The sequence below is a fragment of the Asterias rubens genome, chromosome 21, assembly GCF_902459465.1.
Source record: "Asterias rubens chromosome 21, eAstRub1.3, whole genome shotgun sequence".
NCBI classification, from domain to species: Eukaryota; Metazoa; Echinodermata; class Asteroidea; order Forcipulatida; family Asteriidae; genus Asterias; species Asterias rubens.
In genome coordinates, this window is record NC_047082.1 from 8,653,564 (window position 1) to 8,674,060 (window position 20,497).

The following is a 20,497-nucleotide window of genomic DNA, read 5'->3' on the forward strand; positions in this document are numbered from 1 at the left end:
ACATCAGTTGAATACCAGTAACAAGCAAAATGCAACAAATGGAAATTTGGTTGGTAATCCTGTTTTTATCAAGGAAGAAATGTCATGCTAAGCAAATTGTTGTGCTTAGCAGCGCTATGAAATTGAGCCCTGATGCTTTGTTGTTTCTGAATGGGCAAGGGCACCGAGGCATGATCTCATTGGTAAAGGGCACCTCTATGAAGAAATGAGAACATTTCAAGGGGCACCAAGTCAATGACATGGGGGCAATTGCCTCTGTGAAGTATCAAGCTTGCACACTAGCACTAGCAGTAGGGCTTTAATTACACATGCTGTGAATATCAACAAAACCACTATAGAAAACGGGCAATTAGCCCACTATGTTGTCCTGAGCTCACAACAAAAACTTGTTTCAGTTGAACCCATGAACGACATTAAATAAGCTACTGGACGGAGGACACTCATTTCAATTTCATCTTTAAATTGTTGAATATCTGACAGACAAACAGTGTACATACATAATGTGGCATGTCATTGCCAAGCCGTTAAGAGCAACGGATTTTAACTCTGGTGTTTCTGATCAGCAGAGTGTGGGTTCGAGTCCCAGTCGTGACACTTGTGTTCTATAAGCAAGACAATTGACCATGATGCTTCTTCCTTCAGATGGGACGTAAAAACGTTGGTCCTGTGTGCTGTGTAACGCACAAAAAATGACCCAGTGCACTTATCGAAAAAGAGAAGGGGTCCGCCCGGTGTTCTTGGTTTGATTGGCAGCATATTGCGCCAAAGCACCTCGTTTTTTTTGCGAAAGTCCACACTTACAGCTCAAATCAAATAGCACACAGTATTGATGACACAAGTCTGAACCATAGGTTGCGATCTTTTAAGGGGGTTCATCAAAGATCTACAAGAGTACAGTCGTTGGCACTGTGTGGTTACCGTTCATAATCAGGTGAGAAGCATCACCGTTGGATAGACCAAGAGACGTCGTCTCTCGATGATGAACAGGATGTCGTGAGTCGTGCATCATCATTACTCTACGGAGGAAGAAAACAAGAGATGAAGAAATTGTTTCGTTCTTGAAGGGGCACGGCAACTTCTTGTAGGAATATTTTATCAAGTACAAGGGCTAACCAACATGTACATAATGGTGTAGGCTTTAAAAGACATTTCAGGCTGTTTAATCACAATTTTTCAGATTTTTCTAAGAAAAAAAAAAATGGCAAATCAGACTTTTAGTAGGACGAATATTATCATGTCTGCATCTCATGCCGCTAAAAATTAGTTCTCACCTCGCTGATCGTTCCAAGTCACTCTGACTCTTCCTTAGTAGTCCAGGGGCCACTATTTGCCTCATGGGGACCGTATAACTTTGAGAATCCTTCAGTTTGGACGCCGAGCTCGGTAGACTCTGAGACTTGGCCAAGACGGCCTCGAAACGTTTCTTCCCGCCGACCATACTTGGCATGATGTAGATGTTCTTTAGTCCACTATGCTTGGATTTGGAACCTTTGGGTGGCATGACCGGAGGTAGCTCACGCCCTGAAGGAAGTTTATTTGGAGAAATTTAATTTTATTTCATTTATTGATTATGATTGTTAAACAAATGACGCTCCAAAATTCTAACTTAATCACTTTACTAGAGAAGAACCAAATGGAGAGAAGACAATGAAGAAGTTTCAGTTTTAGATGTGAGAGGCAATCTCCAGATAATTATTTCAGGGAAAACCCATGCAGTCAGGTAGGGAAAGAAACCCAATCCACGTAGTGCCCTTGATGGGATTTGAACCGGGGTCACAGAGGTGAAAAGCGAGGCAAGACATTACTATACCAACCTGCAAAGTGCCATTGTTTGTGATTGGGCCAATGTGAAGAAGACAACTCAAATTGAGAACAGTGCAACATTTTTGGAAAGGTAAAAAGAAGGCAAAGTGGTGCGCTCATGTGATGAGACAGGGAGGCCTACCCGGCGCAGTATGGTCTGCCTACAGGTCGGCTCGGGTGCCAATTGGCCGGTCGGGTGTACAAAACACCTATGGATCCCGCCACAGCAAGCAACAAATGTATAATGTACAGGGTTTGGGTAGCAGCAGTTACCTGAGCCACTGATAGGTAGTGGTGGTTGACCGACGCCATCAAGATCTGGTCTCCTCTGCTCTAACTCTTCTCTCTGTTTCCTCTTCATCTCCTTTGCTTCTTTCCAACTCATTAAGAAAGCCTTCTCAGTCTGGTTGATCTCCTTCCCATCCAAGACAGCTTCAAAGAATAATAATAACTATAACTTTTAGGTTCTAATATAGCGCTTTATCACACCACTAGGGGCGTATCAAAGTGCTTAGTATTTTTTCCTGCAAGGTATGCGGAAACAATATGGAGCTCATTCCCTAAGGAGGTGAATCTTTCTCCATCTTAGCCAAGTTTCAAGAAGAACTTCAAACCTTCTTGTGATTTAGTTGGGAACTTATATTGTTATCTTTCTTTGCATTTATTAGATACCAGTGTGGTTGTTATTTGCAGAATGTCCTAATGAACGTTAATAACAAAAATTGTCTTCGTGTTCCATGTTTTTATCGTAGGTCTTTTGTGGCCTTTGTGCCTTTTTTATATAAATATTTAAATGTTAATGTTTGTTATTCAAATACAATTCAGCTTTTTGCTGTGACTTTTGAAATGTTTTTAATAAACCATAAAAATAAAAACAAGTTCATTGGTACTTAGGTGTTGGAAAAACAATGTTATAAACTATAACTGTATAAAAAGTTTCAGCAAGTTAAGGAATGATAGCCTGACAGCCAGACTTACCCAGCGACTCATTCATAACAATCACCCTGTCCCTGTACTTTGCCTTTTGACACAGTGGATTCCCCGTGAGGTCCAGCCTCCAAAGGTGTGGCCACCAGGCAAGCACATTGCCGAGTGTCTTAAGGTCTCGCAGCTTGTTGTCTGTGCAGACAAACTGCGTCAGGTTCTGAAGGAGACGCAAGTCGGTGATGTCATCGAGACGGTTTCCGGAAACGTTGAACACCTGAAGACATGACTGGAAAATTTACGAAGCAGAATTAATTATTGAAAGTATTCAGTTCGACAAAGAAATAATCCAGGAAAGAGAAGGAGAGGTCATCCAGCATCATCATCGACGAATGACATAAAGAAGTGGACTGGAAAGGGTATGGCAGCTGAAGACTGCTATGGGCTTAACACAAACTCTCAACTTGCCCTGTGGGCTACTAAAAACTGTTCAACCTACTTGTTTAGAATGCTCGTAATTTTATTCCATGCAGATGTGAATAATACAATTTTTAAATGTGTTATTTTTTTTTTTTTTTTTTAGTGTAACTTTATTTGCCTACACTTTAGAGCTGGTTTTGATTGCTACCATTAATACATCAGCAAGATACTGAAACTTCCTGTGGGCAAGCTAATCCCAGAGCCTAGTTGACTATTTAACAAAAAGCTTAAGAGCAAGGCCTGCTTACCGAGAGTGCGGCAAGAGACCGTGGGTCGAATAGAAGCTTTTCTCCCTTGGGTATCCTCTGTTGTTCTACATGAAGTTCCGTCAGTTGCTGCAATTTCTCAAAACCTTCAAGAACTGTTATGCAATTACCTCCAAGATACCTGTCAATATAAGAATACAAAAAAAACAGTATGTTAAATTTACACCAGGGATAAAGAATAGTAATTTGGGTTTATTAAAATTGAACACCTATTAATGGTGTGTCATGGTCTAGCGGTTCAGAGCACCGGATTCAAGCTCTAGTTTTTCTGATCAGCAAAGTGTGGGTTCGAATCCCGATCGTGACGTCCTTTTGCAAGACACTTAATATGATGGCTTCATAAAAGTTTGGGAGGTAGTGCTCTCTGCTCTACCAGCCAGGCTACTGATGGATGGGCCCCTGGAAAAAAAATTTGATTTGTAGCCCACACCGTGGCCTTCAGGCCTTCTATGTCTGACGACTTGCTTAAAAAAATAAAAAATAATAGAAAACAAAATGAGGAGTTTGATTTGCTTACAATTTTGAGAGTTTTTGCAGCGGTGATAACAGTTCGATCTGTGAGATGAGATTATTCTGCAGGTACAGATGGGTGAGGTTGGCGGCAAAGCCCAAGTTGGGGACTTTGTTAATATTGTTGTCATAGAGATACAGCACCGAGAGATTCCGACATTGTGAAAGGTCATCCTGTAAAAAAAGGGAGAAACATTTTTTTTTTTTTTACTTTTTAAATTTTATGTACAATTTAAATTTTGGTCAGAGTTGCATTGTGATTGAACTAAGTTAGTCCATGGGTATGTTTTTAACTTTTAAGTAACCCTTTATAAGGCACTGGTTACTATTGGTAATTACTCAAAATAATTGTTAGCATAAAACGTTTACTTGGTATTGAGCAACGGTGAGCTGTTGATAGTATACAGCATTGTGAGAAACGGCTTTCTCTGAAATAGCATAGTTTTTAGTAAGACTCAAGAATTTGTATATTGTTTTAGTGTTTTCTCAAAAAGTATAAGCATTTCATGGAATCATATTTCAAGAGAAGTCTTTCACCATTACCTTCTGTAAACCCTGTAAGTTATTGTAAATCTGTGAACTTTTATTCTTGTTTCAGTACCGAAAGGGAATGGCTAAGGGAAGGATCGAGGAAAAAGTGGGAAAAGTAGAAGCCACTTCTATTAACCTGATTAATAGTAATATTATCTTTAAAATCATACATGTTATCTTAATACTATCATGTAGTCCATACATTTGAATTATAAAAGATCTATTAACTTATTGACAAATCCAATACAACGCATTTGATTTGCTACTTTGCCCATTCACTCCTGATGTTACCTAGGAACCAGATTCTTTCCTCAGTCATTTATAACAAACAGCTCACCCAGGTCAATAGAGCCTTTATTTACATAAACTAGAAACACAAACACAGGTAGACTATAAAACCAGCCTGTATAAAACCTAATGTAAATATCTGCCCGTATAAATGCTTGTAACAGATTGCACCCGTAACAGATACTATGTACTTGTTTAAACTCTTTTCTACCATCCCATTCCAATCGTATTTTTACTGGCAGCCAGTAACTTTTTCTCTTGTTCTTTCTTGTGGTCTTTTATGAGGATTATTTTGGGATATGCGCTTTTGTAAATTATACAATTATATATCATAGGGTAAATATTGTTTACTTAAAAGAGCATATAAAGAGGCTGAACTTTTAAAATTTGTTTTTACTGTTTTAGCATGTTCGGCAAAGCAAATTTCCATTTTATGGCCCATTTGGTGTGGTCCAGACACTATTTCACTCCTGACAAACAAAGTTAGCAATGTAACATAAAACTTAAGAATTTTAAAGCTCATATGTCGGCAATTAGTCAATATCCTTGCTAAACAGCTCTTTCAAAAGTAGTGTTTATTTCAAAAACTGTTACTTAGATCATGGAGGAAGGAGTACCTCCATGCTTTGATTTATAAGTTTTCCCAAAGCATACAAAGTTTCCATTGGCAGTTGTGTAACTAGGAGGGAGGTGGGGGGGGGGGGGGGGTGATTAAAAACAAGCGTGTGTTCCATTGGCAGAGGTTTCCTAGCTTGATAAATTGGGAGCCTCTTTGAGTAGAAATTCAATCACAAATCCTAAACACTATCAGATTCAAAAACAGCTTGCGACTGGAAAGAAAACTTTCTAACGTTTACTTTAACAGTCTCCATTGTTAGCAGAGGTTTACTCAGATTTAGGTTTCTTACACTTATGTACACAAACTAAATACTGTGGACAAAACCCGACTGAAAGTGGCATGAAGGGAAATGTAAACATTAAATGAATCCATTGTTATTAGATGCTATAAAGGTAACCTGCACAATAATTGTGGTAAAAAAAACACGGTGTGAAATAAAAAGTTGCCTGGTTGCCCGGGGAAACCAAAAAATAATCCGGGCAACCCGTTGTTGCCCTTCAGGCATACCCTGCTTATTATTGTCCCAGGGCTCAAAAGAATTTTCCACATAAAGCACAAAACTTGAATAGAAGCTTCAATCAAAGACCAGAGTGGTGTAGCTGGCTAGTTCAGTGTTTTGTTTAAAAGCATCCCTGTTTCATTTAAATTATGGACAATTGAAAGATCTAATGTACTAGTAAAAAGACAAGTTTTAACTGGTCCTGCAGGCCAGTCACTAAAGAGGTTAAGGGCAAACCCTGAGGTAGACAAGTTTTTAAACATCTGTCGCAGTGATAGCGTTCCGACTCTCTCGGCGATTCCCGCAACACTGGCAATATTCTTACGAGACTGCCGGCCCCTGCGAGACAACTGCTCTCGCGTTCTCAGCCAGCAGCCAGCAGCCTCGGGTGAGAGCAGTGATCTCGCAAAAGTAGTATTCGATCGCGGAGACCTGAATCTTTACGCCACCATTATGACTCGACTATCACTGCGACAAACCATTAACGACTTGTCCAGTGTCCACCACAAGAAACCGCTGAGGTCAAGACAACTTACAATTTCATGGATGTTCCTTTCTGCGAATGATAAGTGCGTTAACCTCTTGAGATATTGCGGCACACCCTCTTCTCGTTTCTTCCTCGTGCTACTCGACGCCCTTGCAATCAAATCTATGGTCAGCTTTACCATGATGTCAAACTGGTTTAATCCGGTCCGATCTTGTTGAAACCGGCTTCCATGTGATAAGTGGCATCTGGTTCATCTAGGAATGTTTTGTTTTAAAATGCAGGTCCACCAATTTTTATTTGCCAATGAGCATGACGTTGTTCGGAGATGACAACTGGATCTCAAGAAGTGTTTCTCATCCCAGCTGTTGCAGTAGATCTCGTCTTCCTAAAACTCAATCAAAATATTGAAATTAAACATAACACTTTAAAAAATTAACAGATCCATTCAGTATCAATTCAAAGCCTGATCCCCTTGACTTTTTTGCTTTTTATAAATTAATCATGTATTAATTAAAACAAATGCTTGAAATGAATGCCAATGAGCCAATGATTGTTTTTTTTTTTTTTTTTTTTTTTTTTACAATTTAATTTATTAATAACATAATTCATAAAGCTGTCTGCGCTGAGGAAATTGACTGTATCATTCAATTCAAAGAATCAAGGAAAGTAACACTGCTTTCATGAAGTGCAAGATTATTTTATGGCAAAATCATTCTCAGGTAAAACAAAACAATCATAAGTTGATGTTTAACTTTAATTTTAAAAGTAAAACTACCTCCATCATGATCATGTCCATCATGATGGATGAGCAACAAATACAATTAATTGTTCGTTGACCAGTAAATACAGAATATTAGCAAAAAGTTTCATTCTATTACATGATTGATTTGAAAAAATGTCGATTTTAGCTTACCTTTTTGAACTAATTTCCTTCAGTAAATTCAGTAAACACACATTATCAAAAGAACTCATCAAGCTAGCTCCAACTAAAATTCCTTACTTTTTTATCATGGTTCATTACACTGCTCCCGGTTGATTTAAATCCATTACCTTACGTACGTGTCTGTTGACCGGATACCAGGCGAGCTGCTGCGCAGTCAGTCACGTGACATATGTAAACGTTGCTACGGAAATGGGTTATCTTCAGAAACTTTAATATTAAACCATATCTATTGTATAAATGCATTTTTAATAATGTTAAGTAACTCTTTGATATATTATTTACCTCTAAAACTGTATTTATACATTTGTTAAGATAATAAAAAACAAACCACAAATTTATTAAACGCTGAAAGAGGAGAACGGACTTTTTAGCTGGTAAACACTCAGTAAACTGCGTCATTGCAGTTGAAATAAAATTTTCTCTGCGTACCAGTGCAGTGATGTAATCGTGGCGAAAGCAAGATGGCGACCCACTTAGCTGACCTGGATTTTCCTCCCTATGTCATAAAATGCGTCGACGAAACACACTTTCTGGTTGCCGGAGGAGGTGGTCAAGCACGAACGGGTGTTCCCAATGCAATAGTGAGTTAGTTGTTGTTAAGATTTGAAAGAAATCACTTTTTTAAAGTTTCAATTTGAGCATCAAAAGGGAGCTCTTTTTGACAGTTTATCATGTGTTTAACCCAAACGCCTCTTTTTCCGACACTTGTATGAGGATCGAATGACGATCGAGGTGGGCGGGGCGTACTCCAATGCCAAGGCGGTCAGTTGTCCCTGGCTGGATCCGTCCCAAGTCCCTCGCCTTCCACCTCTGGGACCCGGTTCGATTTCCACCGGGGGCACTGTGTGCATTAATTTTGGATAACTTTTCGTATGGCGCCACCACTTTTTCACTCATTTTTACAAAATGGGATATCTCATTGAGGTAAATTAAATTATAATTAGATATTATTTCATGATACGAAATGACTATTGATGAGGGTTGTTTCACTACCGTCTCCATGCTGACCTCTCACTACCGTCTCCATGCTGACCTCTCATAAAAGTCATAGAAACTGTAATGTCATTGTCAATGTCAGGAATGCCATCAAAGGATTTTTGACATCGGCAGTCGGAACTTCATACATCTAACCCATTTACATTATTCAGTCATCAGTAGTATGTCGGAACTTCATACATCTAACCCATTTACATTATTCAGTCATCAGGGTGCACCCCCAATGGTTCAGTGGGTCTGCTTCCCCCCTCTCCCCCCAAAAAGAAAAATTAATAAATTAATAAATAAATAAAATTTAAAAAATTACACTTTTTTTAGAACCATGGTGTAATAAATATCTCTTTCATTATTAAAGGAAATATTGGAGGTGCAGCGAAAGGGTCACCGTTTGTTAACCGAGAGCAAGTTGAGATATGATACAGACAATGGGGAAGACAGAAGTGCCATCATGAATGCTGCTTTACGGTAAGTAAAGTAAGGCTTAAATTGACAAGTTAATTTGTCAGGTATGAAGTCTTTTAATATTATTTGAGTGAGAAATTGCCTCTTTCTCAAAAACTACGTTACTTCAGAGGGAGCCATTTCTCACAATGGTATATAATATCAACACCTCTCATTTTTTTGTTACCAAGTAAGTTTTTATGCTAACAATTATTTTGAGTAATTACCAATAGTGTCCAGTGCCTTTAATTTACTCTACAGGTTTGATGGCAAGGAGTACCTTCTAGCAACGGGAAAAGAAGAAAACTGTCAATTCTATAAATTTGTCAAAGCTACAAAAGTGTTGGAAGAAGATGGGGAAGACGTAGGGGTTTCTCAAACAAGCCATAAAAACGATAAAGGAAACGATGCAGGTGAGAGACAACATTTTGATTCAGGGATGAGAATTTTCAGACTTTTATCTGTATTTTAGATCTTTTCATGCTTAGATCTTTTCAAGCCTGCCTGGTCAACATTAAAATGCTGTATTTTTCTCCTTGTTAAAGGGTTTTGATACCTTTCGTAGATCAAGTTTTTGACCATGACGTGATTCCCTACTTCCTGTGAATGAAGATGTATGTAATATAATTTACCTCTAAAAGTTTCAGGGTGAAAATTACAGGTCAATATTTTCATGGAAATAAACTGTTCACATGTAAATTAAGCATTATGGCTGAACGCAAAGCAATAGTTTCAAATGTGTATACTGCCCAATAAGTATTGAGATTGCTTTCTTTACCTGTCCACATTTTTTTACCAGGAACAAGAAAACGAAAGAAGGGAAAGGATTCCAAACAACCCACCAACGCAAACAACTCCAAGCCAAGTACTAAGCCCCAAGAGACAGAGGAAGACTCTAAACCATCGGACAATAATTCCAAAGAGCCCACCCTTGTGACAACGTTTGAGGTTGAGAGGTTAGAGTCGGTCCAGACGGACTTCACAGAGGGTGAGAAGTACCAGAAGACAGTCTGCTTCTCTCCAAATGGACTTTTTTTCACAGCGGCTGGAGCCGATGGGCACATACGAATGTGGTCTGTAAGTAACATGTATTTTATTTACTACACACCACCAGCACAATTAGCGCCAATAACAGGATGAGTATGATACGGGAAGAAACGCTCAGTATTAGATGCGGGAGGAAAACGCCAAACGGGGAGAACCCACAATCTAGGCCCAATTTTCACAAAGCTGTCAAGTAGAAAATACTGCTGGACAAATTTCTTTGCTAAGCGAAAAACAAATGAGTGGGGCACCAGTCACAACAAATGTAAACCTAATGTAAGTTGGCTGGTAACCTGTTTCTGTTAAGCAACACTTTTCTGTGCTTAGCAATTTGTTTTTGCTAACAGGCTTTATTAAATTCTGCCCAGGAGGATAAGGAATTTTTTTACAAGATGATTTTCAATTAATGTCTTCTTCTTGCTCCTCTTAAGTATCCTTCTTGTGAGCAGCAGTACGAGATCAAGGCTCACTCCAAAGAGGTTGATGACATCATCATTAATCCCCTAGGAAACAGGGTAAGGACAAACAATCGTTTTTCTAGGAATTCCCATACTTCACCTGTAAACCTCAAACGCTATTCGTTTTTGAAAGTTATAATTCCTTTCACACTACAATATCTAACACAGAGAAAACTTAACCCAGTTCCATACTAACGCCAAAAGTAGTGGCTTAACCCTATAACAGGGTTAGATTTTAGCCCGGTATATAAATGATGGCGCTGTCTCGTTAGGTGACCCTCCAACACTGTTGACTTGAGCTTTACACAAATTAAATTTGTACAGGTTCTATCGGTGGTTGTCAACGTCTGGGTATTATGTTTGTAATTTTGTCAGGTTGACAGGAGTAGTCGACAAACATAAAGTCTAAAGAGGACAAGAGGAACCGAGTGACAAATGTGTCAGTAAATGCATTTTTATGAGAGACCGCATTGATATTTTTTCTGATCCTCTCTTTTGTAGGGCCACTGATTTTCCGTTTCAGAAAAGTGCAAATTCCGTTTGGCAAAAACATGAATTCCGTTTCAGGCACAACAAATTCCGTTTCATGTTTTTTTAATTAGATAAAAGGTTGTTTAATACCCAGGGACACACTTATAAAAATCAATTTGAGATAAGTTGCACTGTTGACTTCGTAAAATGTTCATTTGAACTGACAAAAGTTCAAAAAAATACTTTTTTTATAATTGTGGATTATTTTGTATACTGCTGTTCTAAAAAGGTTGCACTGTGACTGCAGTATCAATGCACATGATATGATAGACTTGATTCCAAGTCTAAAACTGCAGTTGATTCTCTGCATCAGCCACATTGTAGGCTAATGACAGGAGTGTATCCACAAGAGGGCGCTGTTTCAGCATGATCAAAGACTTGGGAACAAGTCTATGGACGTGACCATTCTCCATCCACAAACAAAATGTCAGCCATTTTGTTTTCGCTTTGGCGACAGAATGTTGACAGTTTACGGTTTTATTTTAGACCTTTCCGAGATGAAAAAACATTGTATGTGTTCTTATAGATCATAGGTAAGCTAGTTTGTGTATTATTGTTGGTAAAAGAGAGGGAGAAAATGCAATTTGGGTGAACAAAAAATGTTTGAAACGTGCCGCGAATAATGCCCTTCGCTTAACCATGTTAACAACGTGTGTACATCATGTGTGTAAACATTGAGGATGGTGTGAAGTAGAACAGAATGATCCACGGTTACGATCTCGTACTTTTTAATGGTCTGATTTCTGATGCCTTTTTAGTTTAACAAAAAGAATCTTAATAAAGAATGCAATTTCAATAGTTTTGGCGTCAAGAAAAAAAAAAAATCAAATTTTCTGAAATCCCGTTTTCCGTTTCAAAGGGCGGATTCCGCGAATTCCGTCCGTTTTCCGCGATCGCGGAAAATCAGTGGCCCTACTTTTGTAGCAAAAATAGAACAGTTGTTGGCCACTTTAAATTGTGATACTACTGGCGGCCAGCTTTTAAGGAAAGAAGATAAAATTCCCAGAAGAAAGGCCCTTTTTATAGAACCCAGACCGTCAACAGATCTTTTTGTTTACTTGGCCCTATAGCTGGTATCTGTGTCTAGAGATTCAACCGCTTCAGTGTGGAAAACAATAGACGGAAGCAAAGTTTGCGATCTGATATGGGATGGGTTACCTGCCGAGCAAGCCAGTGGGTACAGGGTCAGATGTTGTAGGTGAGTACAGTTGGCTAGGCAAATTTTATCTAATACAGCTAAGCAAATTTTATCTAATACAGCTACGCAAATTTTATGTTCTCTGTTCAAATCATGTCATGCTCCCAATAAGTTTCCCTCGTTGTTAATAATTAAACTTTTATCTTGCTTTCTTACTTGCTTGTCGAGTAATGTCCTTGAATCCGATGGTTCCCCAAGCCTTACTGTCCCCCATTGCCGACTTGAAATCTGTTGATTTCAGACCCGTGTCCATTTTAAGAATGTCAGTGTATGTTATTACAGGTCTAACAGGTTTCCTCCTCCCATCCATGAAATATATAACTCTAGGGGTTACCAAAAGGTGGAAATGTCATTTCAACATACCTCCTAAAATTTTGACCCCTCATTTTAGACCTTTTATGGTACTTGTTTTTTCTAGGTTTGGCTTCATAGAGAATGACCCCAGTAAGTCCAGTATGTACACAATTCACGTCCCTCGAGTCCAAGGCAAGAAGAAAAGCTCCTATCTTACACGATGGAATTCCCTCAAGTTCACCACGGAGAAGACAGTCTGTACAGGAACAGATGCACTGTCAGCAATAAACATTAGGTAAGACATCAATAGACTGGACTGAATCACTGACCTAGATCGTTGGTTATAGACCCCTTGCGATACGCGCTGTGTACTCACATGTCCCTATCCTGGGTGTCATTTTGGGTGTCAAACTCATATACAAACATGCACAAAAGAGAGTTTACACCATAGAGTTATATATAAGAACTACAGGGCGCAATGGTCTATGTACGCGACCCGGCATGCGCGCAGTTCAAGTTGAACAAACAGGCATTGCTTAGCGTGTGTTTGTGCGGCCATTTTGCTGACAAAACAGCATCGCGTAGCGTTCAATAAACACAAACTCCAACATGTGTTTCATATTCAACGCGCATGCAGAATGATGCGCGCGTGTCTCCTTGCGCTCCTGTCGCGTTTGTGCAAGAAGTATCACCAGTGCGCCCTCTAGTTCTTATATATAACTCTATGGTTGACACCCAAAAGTATGCGCATTGTTCGGAAGCGCGTTCTGTATTGCGTAACAAATCATCAGCTCCCCCCTTGGATAACGCGAAACTCTCCATTACTCAGTACCAAGTAAGTTTTTATGCTAACAATTATTTTGAGTAACTTACCAGTAGTGTCAAGTGCCTTTAATACTAATACTTGTGTTCTAACCCTCTGCAGTCATAGTGGTAACTATGTAGGCGTGGGAACAATGGGAGGTTCTATTGGAATCTACATCTCTTTCAGTTTAAAAGTAAGTTGGTACGAACTCATTTAAAAACAGTACTTTAAAATAAACATCTCTTTAAGTTTAAAAGTAAGTTGATACTAACTCATTTAAAAACAGTACTTTAAAAATAAACGCACACAAGGCTGGTACAAGCAGATTGTGTAAGCCTTGTGTGTATTTGAGCATTTGAATTGTCCATTGTGTTTGTGATTTTTATTTGCTTTTTGACTATGATTTTGACATTTTGATTTTGACTATTTTCTAACGGTATTGGAAAAAACCTCCCGATGCTCTTGTTTATTATCTCCTATCTTATAGCTTGGAATAAAATGTATTATTATTGTTATTATTTCTTGACATTTCTATTTTGCAGAAACTCCGCCTAGTGAGGGATGTTCATGGGATATTCGTGACGGGTCTGTGTTTTATTCCAATGACCAAGACGACCAGAGAGCTACTTGGTGATTTGGAAACGGCTGTCTTGAGTGTTTCAGCCGATAAAAAAGTATCAATTGTTGCTATCGAGCCCTCAAGTAAGTTTTTTAAGAGAACATATACCTTTAGATTTTAGAACCGTTCAATTGTTTTTTAGGCGCCTTGTCAAAACCTCCTGGGCATTCCTCCGCTGACAGTCTGCGGACTGGACAGCAAATACCGCCGTTGCTAAGGACCTCGGACAGTCTGCGGAAGAACGGCGATGTGCGTTGAAGCGCGGCGAAGTTAATGAGCTATCCTTGCCGGGCGCTATTGTTAGTATAACAATAAGTTTTATGAATAAACAAGTTGTATTTTCAGGTCATAAATATCAGCGGCTTGGACGCGGACCGGCCGTGCTCTTCCAGAACAATACATTTTCTACTCATGAATAACATCCTCCTGGAAGCGGACAGGCCGCACCGACAAGACAATTACACCATCCAGCGCTTGTGATAATCAGGGAACGATTTCGCCTGTATCACATCGCAATTTGTGATGCAATTTTGATGATTTGCTATGCAATTGTAAAAAGTGCATCGCAAATGTTGCGATCCAATTTGCGAAGCATAATTTGCAACATTTATGCTTGATACAAAAATATCGATTTTTAACTTGAAACCATTCACATTTAATCGATTTTCCCGCAAGAAAAACGATGCTAAATTAATAAGAAATCACCGCCGCCGCGACTACTTAACGTTTTCTTCCATGATGTTGAATACAATATGCTGCTCTGGCAGTAGGGCAAAATCGACCAATGAAAACATTCGTTACGCGCTATATGTACATTCAACAGCCAATAGAAACACCGGTCTCTAAAACTGTGGCTCCCCCCCCCAGACATTGGACAAACCAGACTATCTGGTTGTTTTGACATGTAGACACACTCGCACAGGTGTGTAGATTTGTTTATTGGTGACGGTGACTTGGGATTTTATAAATAAGAAACTAATGTTTTCCGCTTGGAAAGTAAGAACGAACAGTTAAAATTGTCCCCTGGATACTCTGACAACCCTCTAGTCACTGCACCGCCGGAGTTTCTGAAAACCAATTTTTCCAATCGTCATTAGCTTCGATGAAATAATTTAGCTCATACAAATTAGTAAACACAACGGAAACTGTATTTATTCATCATTAATATTGATATTGTCGAAAACTAACGCCTTCGCATTTAATTAGTATGAGCATTGAGCCAGATAAAAGCCTTGAAAAGCTATTGTGTCCATTTTATCCTTACAAAAAAATATTCGAGAGCCGATTATTGTTCCCAATGGGAGCTTGTACTTTTATACAAACATTACCAAAAGGGTAAAAAAATGTGCATAAATATTAAGCTATCTTTTAAAAATTGAACTACGATTCCAGTTGTTTACTGCAAGAATCTTGAAAAATTGGTTTTCAGAAACTCGGGCGGTGCAGTGACTAGAGGGGTTTGCACGTAGCCTGGAACTTTTGTCGAATCCGGGAATAAAGACAACCATTTTTAAAATTCATGTTTTGGTAATGTAGGCCCAACCAAGTCTTAAAAATCACACATTGGAGGAAATGGATTTTAGTTACACATCCACCCTCGCTTTGCTTTTTAATCTGCAAATTAAGGTAAAACCATTGTTAACCACCTACGTTCTTTCGCGGTTCCGCCGGTCAGCTCATAAGCTGGACCTTACAATGGCCGACCGGTCGCTCCGCGGAGCCCCCGGAATATTCATGTTTATTGACATGTAAATGAGCCGTCGTGGCCGTGGACATGCCCGGTTGCTACGGGTTCTTTTGTTACAAAAATCCGCAGACTCCCGCAGAATGCACGCGGAATGGAACAGCTTGGAGGTTTTGACAAGGCGCCTTAATACTTTTTAACTGTAATAGATGGAAATTTGCAACAGGGATAAAGAATATATTTATAGCACTGTATACTCAGTACTCTCCGGAGCTCTGTGAAAAACATCACCAGTATAATATTACTCTAGTTGGTACGATACTGCTCTAGAATTGCAAGGGTCGTGGGTTCGAATCCCACCGGAGTAATATGCTTGTGATTTTTTTCACAGAGCTCGGGAAAGTATTGAGTTTATAGTGCTAACACACATCGGTGGGTAAAACAAAAATTAATATATATTAATGTAGATAAAATTAAATACAATAGAACTAACATGTGAAAATTTCATTTTAAAAGGTGGGAGGTTTTTTTTTTAGATATCGCTGAAACTCCAGAGTGGTTCTGTCCCTGCAGGAAGAATAATCCGCTGGTGGAATACACAATCTGAGAAACTTTTTTTTATTTTTTTTTTTATTTTCATTGACGTTAAAGCCATTATACACTTTCGGCACAGGAAAAAAAAAAAGGTTCGCAGATTTACAAATAACTTACAGGGTTTACAGAAGGTAATAGTGAAAGACTTCTCTTGAAAAATTATTCCATGAAATGCTTTACTTTTCGAGAAAACATTAAAACAATTATCAATTCTTGTTGACGAGAATTACGGATTTATTTTAAACACATGTCATGACATGGCGAAACGTGCGGAAACAAGGATGGGTTTTCCTCGTTATTTTCTACCGACTCCGATGACCGATTGAGCCTAAATTTTCACAGGTTTGTTGTTTTTTATATCAGTTGTGATACACGAAGTGTGTGCCTTTGGACAATACTGTTTACCGAAAGTGTCCAATGGCTTTAACAAATGTTTCTATCTTTCGTTAATTTTTCTCCGCAGTGGAGTTTCCAGCTTGGCTGGTGTTCGTAGGTGCATTCCTTCTCATCGTGCTCATCATCACCGGACTAGGTGCTCTGGGTTTTAACCTTTGAACTCTGACCTCTTAAGGTTCCAGCAGATTATTGTTGATGATTCAGGTGACTTTCAATTTCAAGAATAAGACTACTTGGTACCTGAGACTTAGCTCCTTGGGACAAGGTGTCCCTTAGCCTCCTTTGGTAACGGTCCCCATTCAAGTCTGTTTGGCGCTAGTTGCTCCGCCTCAGGAAGTGGAATTTGGACATCTTCCTGGACTTGATCTTTCCAGCGCAATGGTGGGCGTCCTTGTTGGTCTGGTGTGATGAAATGTTGAAGTAGAATTGGTACCTCGTTAATTAATGTGCTGTTTGAATACCAGCGCAATGGTGGGCGCAATGGTGGGCGTCCTTGTTGGTCTGGTGTGATGAAATATTGAAGTAGAATTGGTACCTCATTAAATAATGTGCTGTTTGAATACCACCTGAGTAACCCTAGGGTTTTTTCGTGCCGGCCTCGCAAAGCAGTGAGTGTTGGGCTCTTGTACCATCGTCATACATAAACACTTGATGAACAAAATCTATAAGTGTTTAGGCTAAAGGCGTTGAAGTACATGTTTAAATTTGAATCTGTTTGTCAAGGTGTAACTTCAGAATGTGACCTTCTTAACTGCCGTTTCTGTTACGCACTCAAGGGGTCACACAGCAGGCCATTGCCCTCAAAAAGAACATAAATATTTCCAGGAATCCAGAATTAGTAGTGTATTGATGAAAGTCGTGTTTTTATGATTTTTTTTTCTCTTCTGTTTAAAACAGAAAGTGTCTCTCAATCAATCCCGTGGCGACAACCAATTCTTGTTGTTGTCTGGATTTTCAGAACAGAAGTGTGTTATGTGGGGATTGGATTGGTCATGATAAGAGTGTGCTGTTAACTATTTCATGTTTATTTATTGTATTTGTTATAAATAGAACAACTTTATAAGTTAATAAGCACTATTGCATAGTTGGGCCAAGTATAACAGTGCTGTTTAAAGGGGGATGTGTGGTCATGATTATAGCAGGCTTTTGGTTGCACATAAAATTATGACCTGTCACAAAGAACAATATTATTGATTTACTCCTTTCCTAAAAACTATGGCATTTTAAGCAAAACTATTTCAAGGAGGTTTCCCACCATTAGGCCTAATATTTATACCATTTAAGTAAGGTCCAAATCTGTGAACATTTATATTTTCATCTTATAAATGTTGTACACACCCTGTGAGTTCGATTTCTTATTTTCATTTTTACTTGGGAAAAACTTTTCTGGAATTTATATTTAAAGTCAATATCATGTGTACATGTATGTCAGTCCATGTACAGTAGGCCTACTCGATAAAATGTTCCTACTTTTTTCCCAAATGACCAAACACCATGCTAAAAACACATACCATTGTTGTGGCAATTTCGTGTGCCCTTTACAATTTTCTTCACCAAGCAATTACGTGGTTGCCAACCTAAAGTCTACTCCAGTGAGTCTATACTTATTGATTGGCGAGGCAAGGCCGCTATTAATAATTACACAAAATATTCACGGTGAAGGAGAAATAATATGCACTCTTTCTAAGAAGCGGACATGTTTTCTTTCCCATTTAAAATCAATCAAACTAAAGTGAGGCTCAGAGGAAAAAATAGACTGGCACCTTTGTTCATATGATGAGAATCAACATTTAAAATCGATGGGTGTATTCAGGGAACCTGACATCGATAGTTGCAGCTTCTCATTTCTCCACACTGATGTAATGTTTCAAATGCTTGTGGTAGTTGCCCTTTTATGCATTTTTCAAAACCTTTTTGAATCCCTGTAGACATGCACATCTGTCAAATTCTCACGCCAAATTAGCAGTACTATGAAACATGTATGGGTTTATTGATTTAAATGAGAACAAACGTCTTAAGCCATGTAAAGAGACTTGCAAGTTTTTCATTAGTACAGCTACATCATTGGTAATTAAAAGGCCATGGTAGAGGAGGAATTCATTAATGATGCATTGAGCTAGGTTGTTTGTGAGAATTTATGTGCAGAACATATTTGTGGACTTACTTTACACATTATGAAGTATTTATGGGGTTGACTCAAATGAGGACAGACATTTTGAATTGAAAAGGGAGACTTGCAACATAAGAGTCTCGAAATCAAGCATCTGAAAGCACACAACTTCGTGTGACGGGTGTTTTTTCTTTGATTATTATCTCACAACTTCGATGACCAATTGAGCTCAAATTTTCACAGGTTATCTTATGCATACACTTTTTTGAGATACACCAATTAGTGGTGAGACTGGTCTTAGTGTCCAGTGTCTTTATGTTATTTGTTGTTAAAACAAAACATACAACATACAAAACATGAGCCATCTTTGTAACTTTAAGTTACAAACCGGACAAGCGAAAACATTGCGCGCACAGTTTTTAGTTTCAGGCGCGGGTGTGATGCAAAGCATCATCATTATAGAATGAAACGATTTAATATGTCGGTGCTTTTTTCCACAGAACTCGGGTAGTGAGTAGTGCTAACACACATCGGTGTATATGGGTAGAAACCAAAATGAATAGAATGAAACGTTTACCCTTTATTTAATACTGACAGGTTTCATTTACAAGAAGTAACGAGTGAAGACGACTAACTAGAAACATTCCTGCTGTGCGATTCTGTAAGCATTTCAACTTTTTAAATGTTGGCGCCCTTTTGATAGCATTCCAGGGCAGTTTTCTTTTCAGAGAAAAGTATTTCAGAAACGTCAAATGTTTCTTAGTGTTTTCTGTTGTATGAGGTGTAGTGCCCATATTATTACCACCCCACCCTATCCATGAACTGTAAATACAAAAATAAAGGACAACTGTTGTACATATTATTTCATCGTAAAATTACTCAAAATATTATTATGTATACGCTAATGTTGTAGCAGACATTACTAGTTTAAAACAGTACTAATTAACTGTTAATTATTTGAATGTGATTATGCTTTATTGATCATGAGTGAGTTCAATGATTTCGGAACAAGATAGTAACTCCAACTGTGTTTATATCTCTGATTATTTTGATTTGATTGATTAAAAACATGATTGTAATAAAGATTTTGCTATGGTGCAAAATGTTCTATGAAGTAACTGCCATTGTCCACAGTGAATCGTTATTTCGTAAGACCACCCCCCCCCCCCCCCCCCTTGGTGCAGTAGACCATACGTTAAAGGAACACGTTGCCTTGGATCGGTCGAGTTGGTCTTTGAAACGCGTTTGTAACTGTTTTTTATAAAATGCATATGAGTAGAAAGATGTTGTAAAAGTAGAATACAATGATCCACACAAACATGCCTCGAAATTGCACGGTTTTCCTTTTACCTCGTCGACTAACACGGTCGGCCATTTATGAGAGTCAAATTTTTGACTCCATAAATGGCCGACTGTGTTAGTTCGCGCAGTAAAAGGGATACCACGCAATTTCGAGGCAAACTTGTGTGGATAATTGTATTCTACTTTTAAAACATCTTTCCAACCATATGCATTTTATTAAAAAAAACGGTTACAAACGCTCAGTTACAGACCAACTCGTCCGATCCAAGGCAACGTGTTCCTTTAAGGTTAAATAGAAGCCTAAAGGCAGTGGACACTTGGTAATATTACTCAAAACAATTATTAGCATAAAACCTTACTTGGTGACGAGTAATGGGGAGAGGTATAGTAGTACAGTATAAAACATTGTGAGAAACGGCTCCATCTGAAGTGTGGTAGTTTTCTAGAAAGAAGTAATTTGATTTCGAGACCACAGAATTTGATGTCCCTCAATCAAGCATCTGAAATCTCACAACTTCGTGTGTTTTTTCTTTTATTTTCGCAACTTCGACGACCGATTGAGCTCAATTGTTCACATGTTTGTTATTTTATGCATATATTGAGATACACTAACTGTGAAAGATAGTCATCTACAATTACCGATGAAAGGTTTAAACTTTCTCAAGTCAACCAAAT

The 20,497-nt window shown here is 38.6% G+C and overlaps 2 protein-coding genes across 2 annotated transcripts; one reads left to right on the top strand and one right to left on the bottom strand.

Moving 5' to 3' along the window:
• Window positions 1-202: 202 nt before the first annotated feature.
• On the bottom strand, window positions 203-7,414 carry LOC117304512 (protein phosphatase 1 regulatory subunit 42-like). Its single transcript, XM_033789019.1, has 8 exons — window positions 7,321-7,414; window positions 6,457-6,792; window positions 3,991-4,157; window positions 3,456-3,594; window positions 2,782-3,016; window positions 2,077-2,235; window positions 1,272-1,521; window positions 203-1,016 (listed from the first exon to the last, which is right to left on the bottom strand). Exons 2-8 carry the CDS (start codon window positions 6,586-6,588, stop codon window positions 884-886), a joined length of 1,215 nt encoding a protein of 404 aa, XP_033644910.1. The 5' UTR covers window positions 6,589-6,792; window positions 7,321-7,414; the 3' UTR covers window positions 203-883.
• Window positions 7,415-7,771: 357 nt separating this feature from the next.
• LOC117304853 (prolactin regulatory element-binding protein-like) lies at window positions 7,772-18,731 on the top strand. The gene is made up of 10 exons (XM_033789474.1): window positions 7,772-7,931; window positions 8,702-8,811; window positions 9,049-9,200; window positions 9,587-9,864; window positions 10,263-10,346; window positions 11,891-12,018; window positions 12,437-12,607; window positions 13,238-13,310; window positions 13,660-13,819; window positions 16,478-18,731. Exons 1-10 carry the CDS (start codon window positions 7,812-7,814, stop codon window positions 16,567-16,569), a joined length of 1,368 nt encoding a protein of 455 aa, XP_033645365.1. The 5' UTR covers window positions 7,772-7,811; the 3' UTR covers window positions 16,570-18,731.
• The last annotated feature ends 1,766 nt before the right edge of the window (window positions 18,732-20,497 follow it).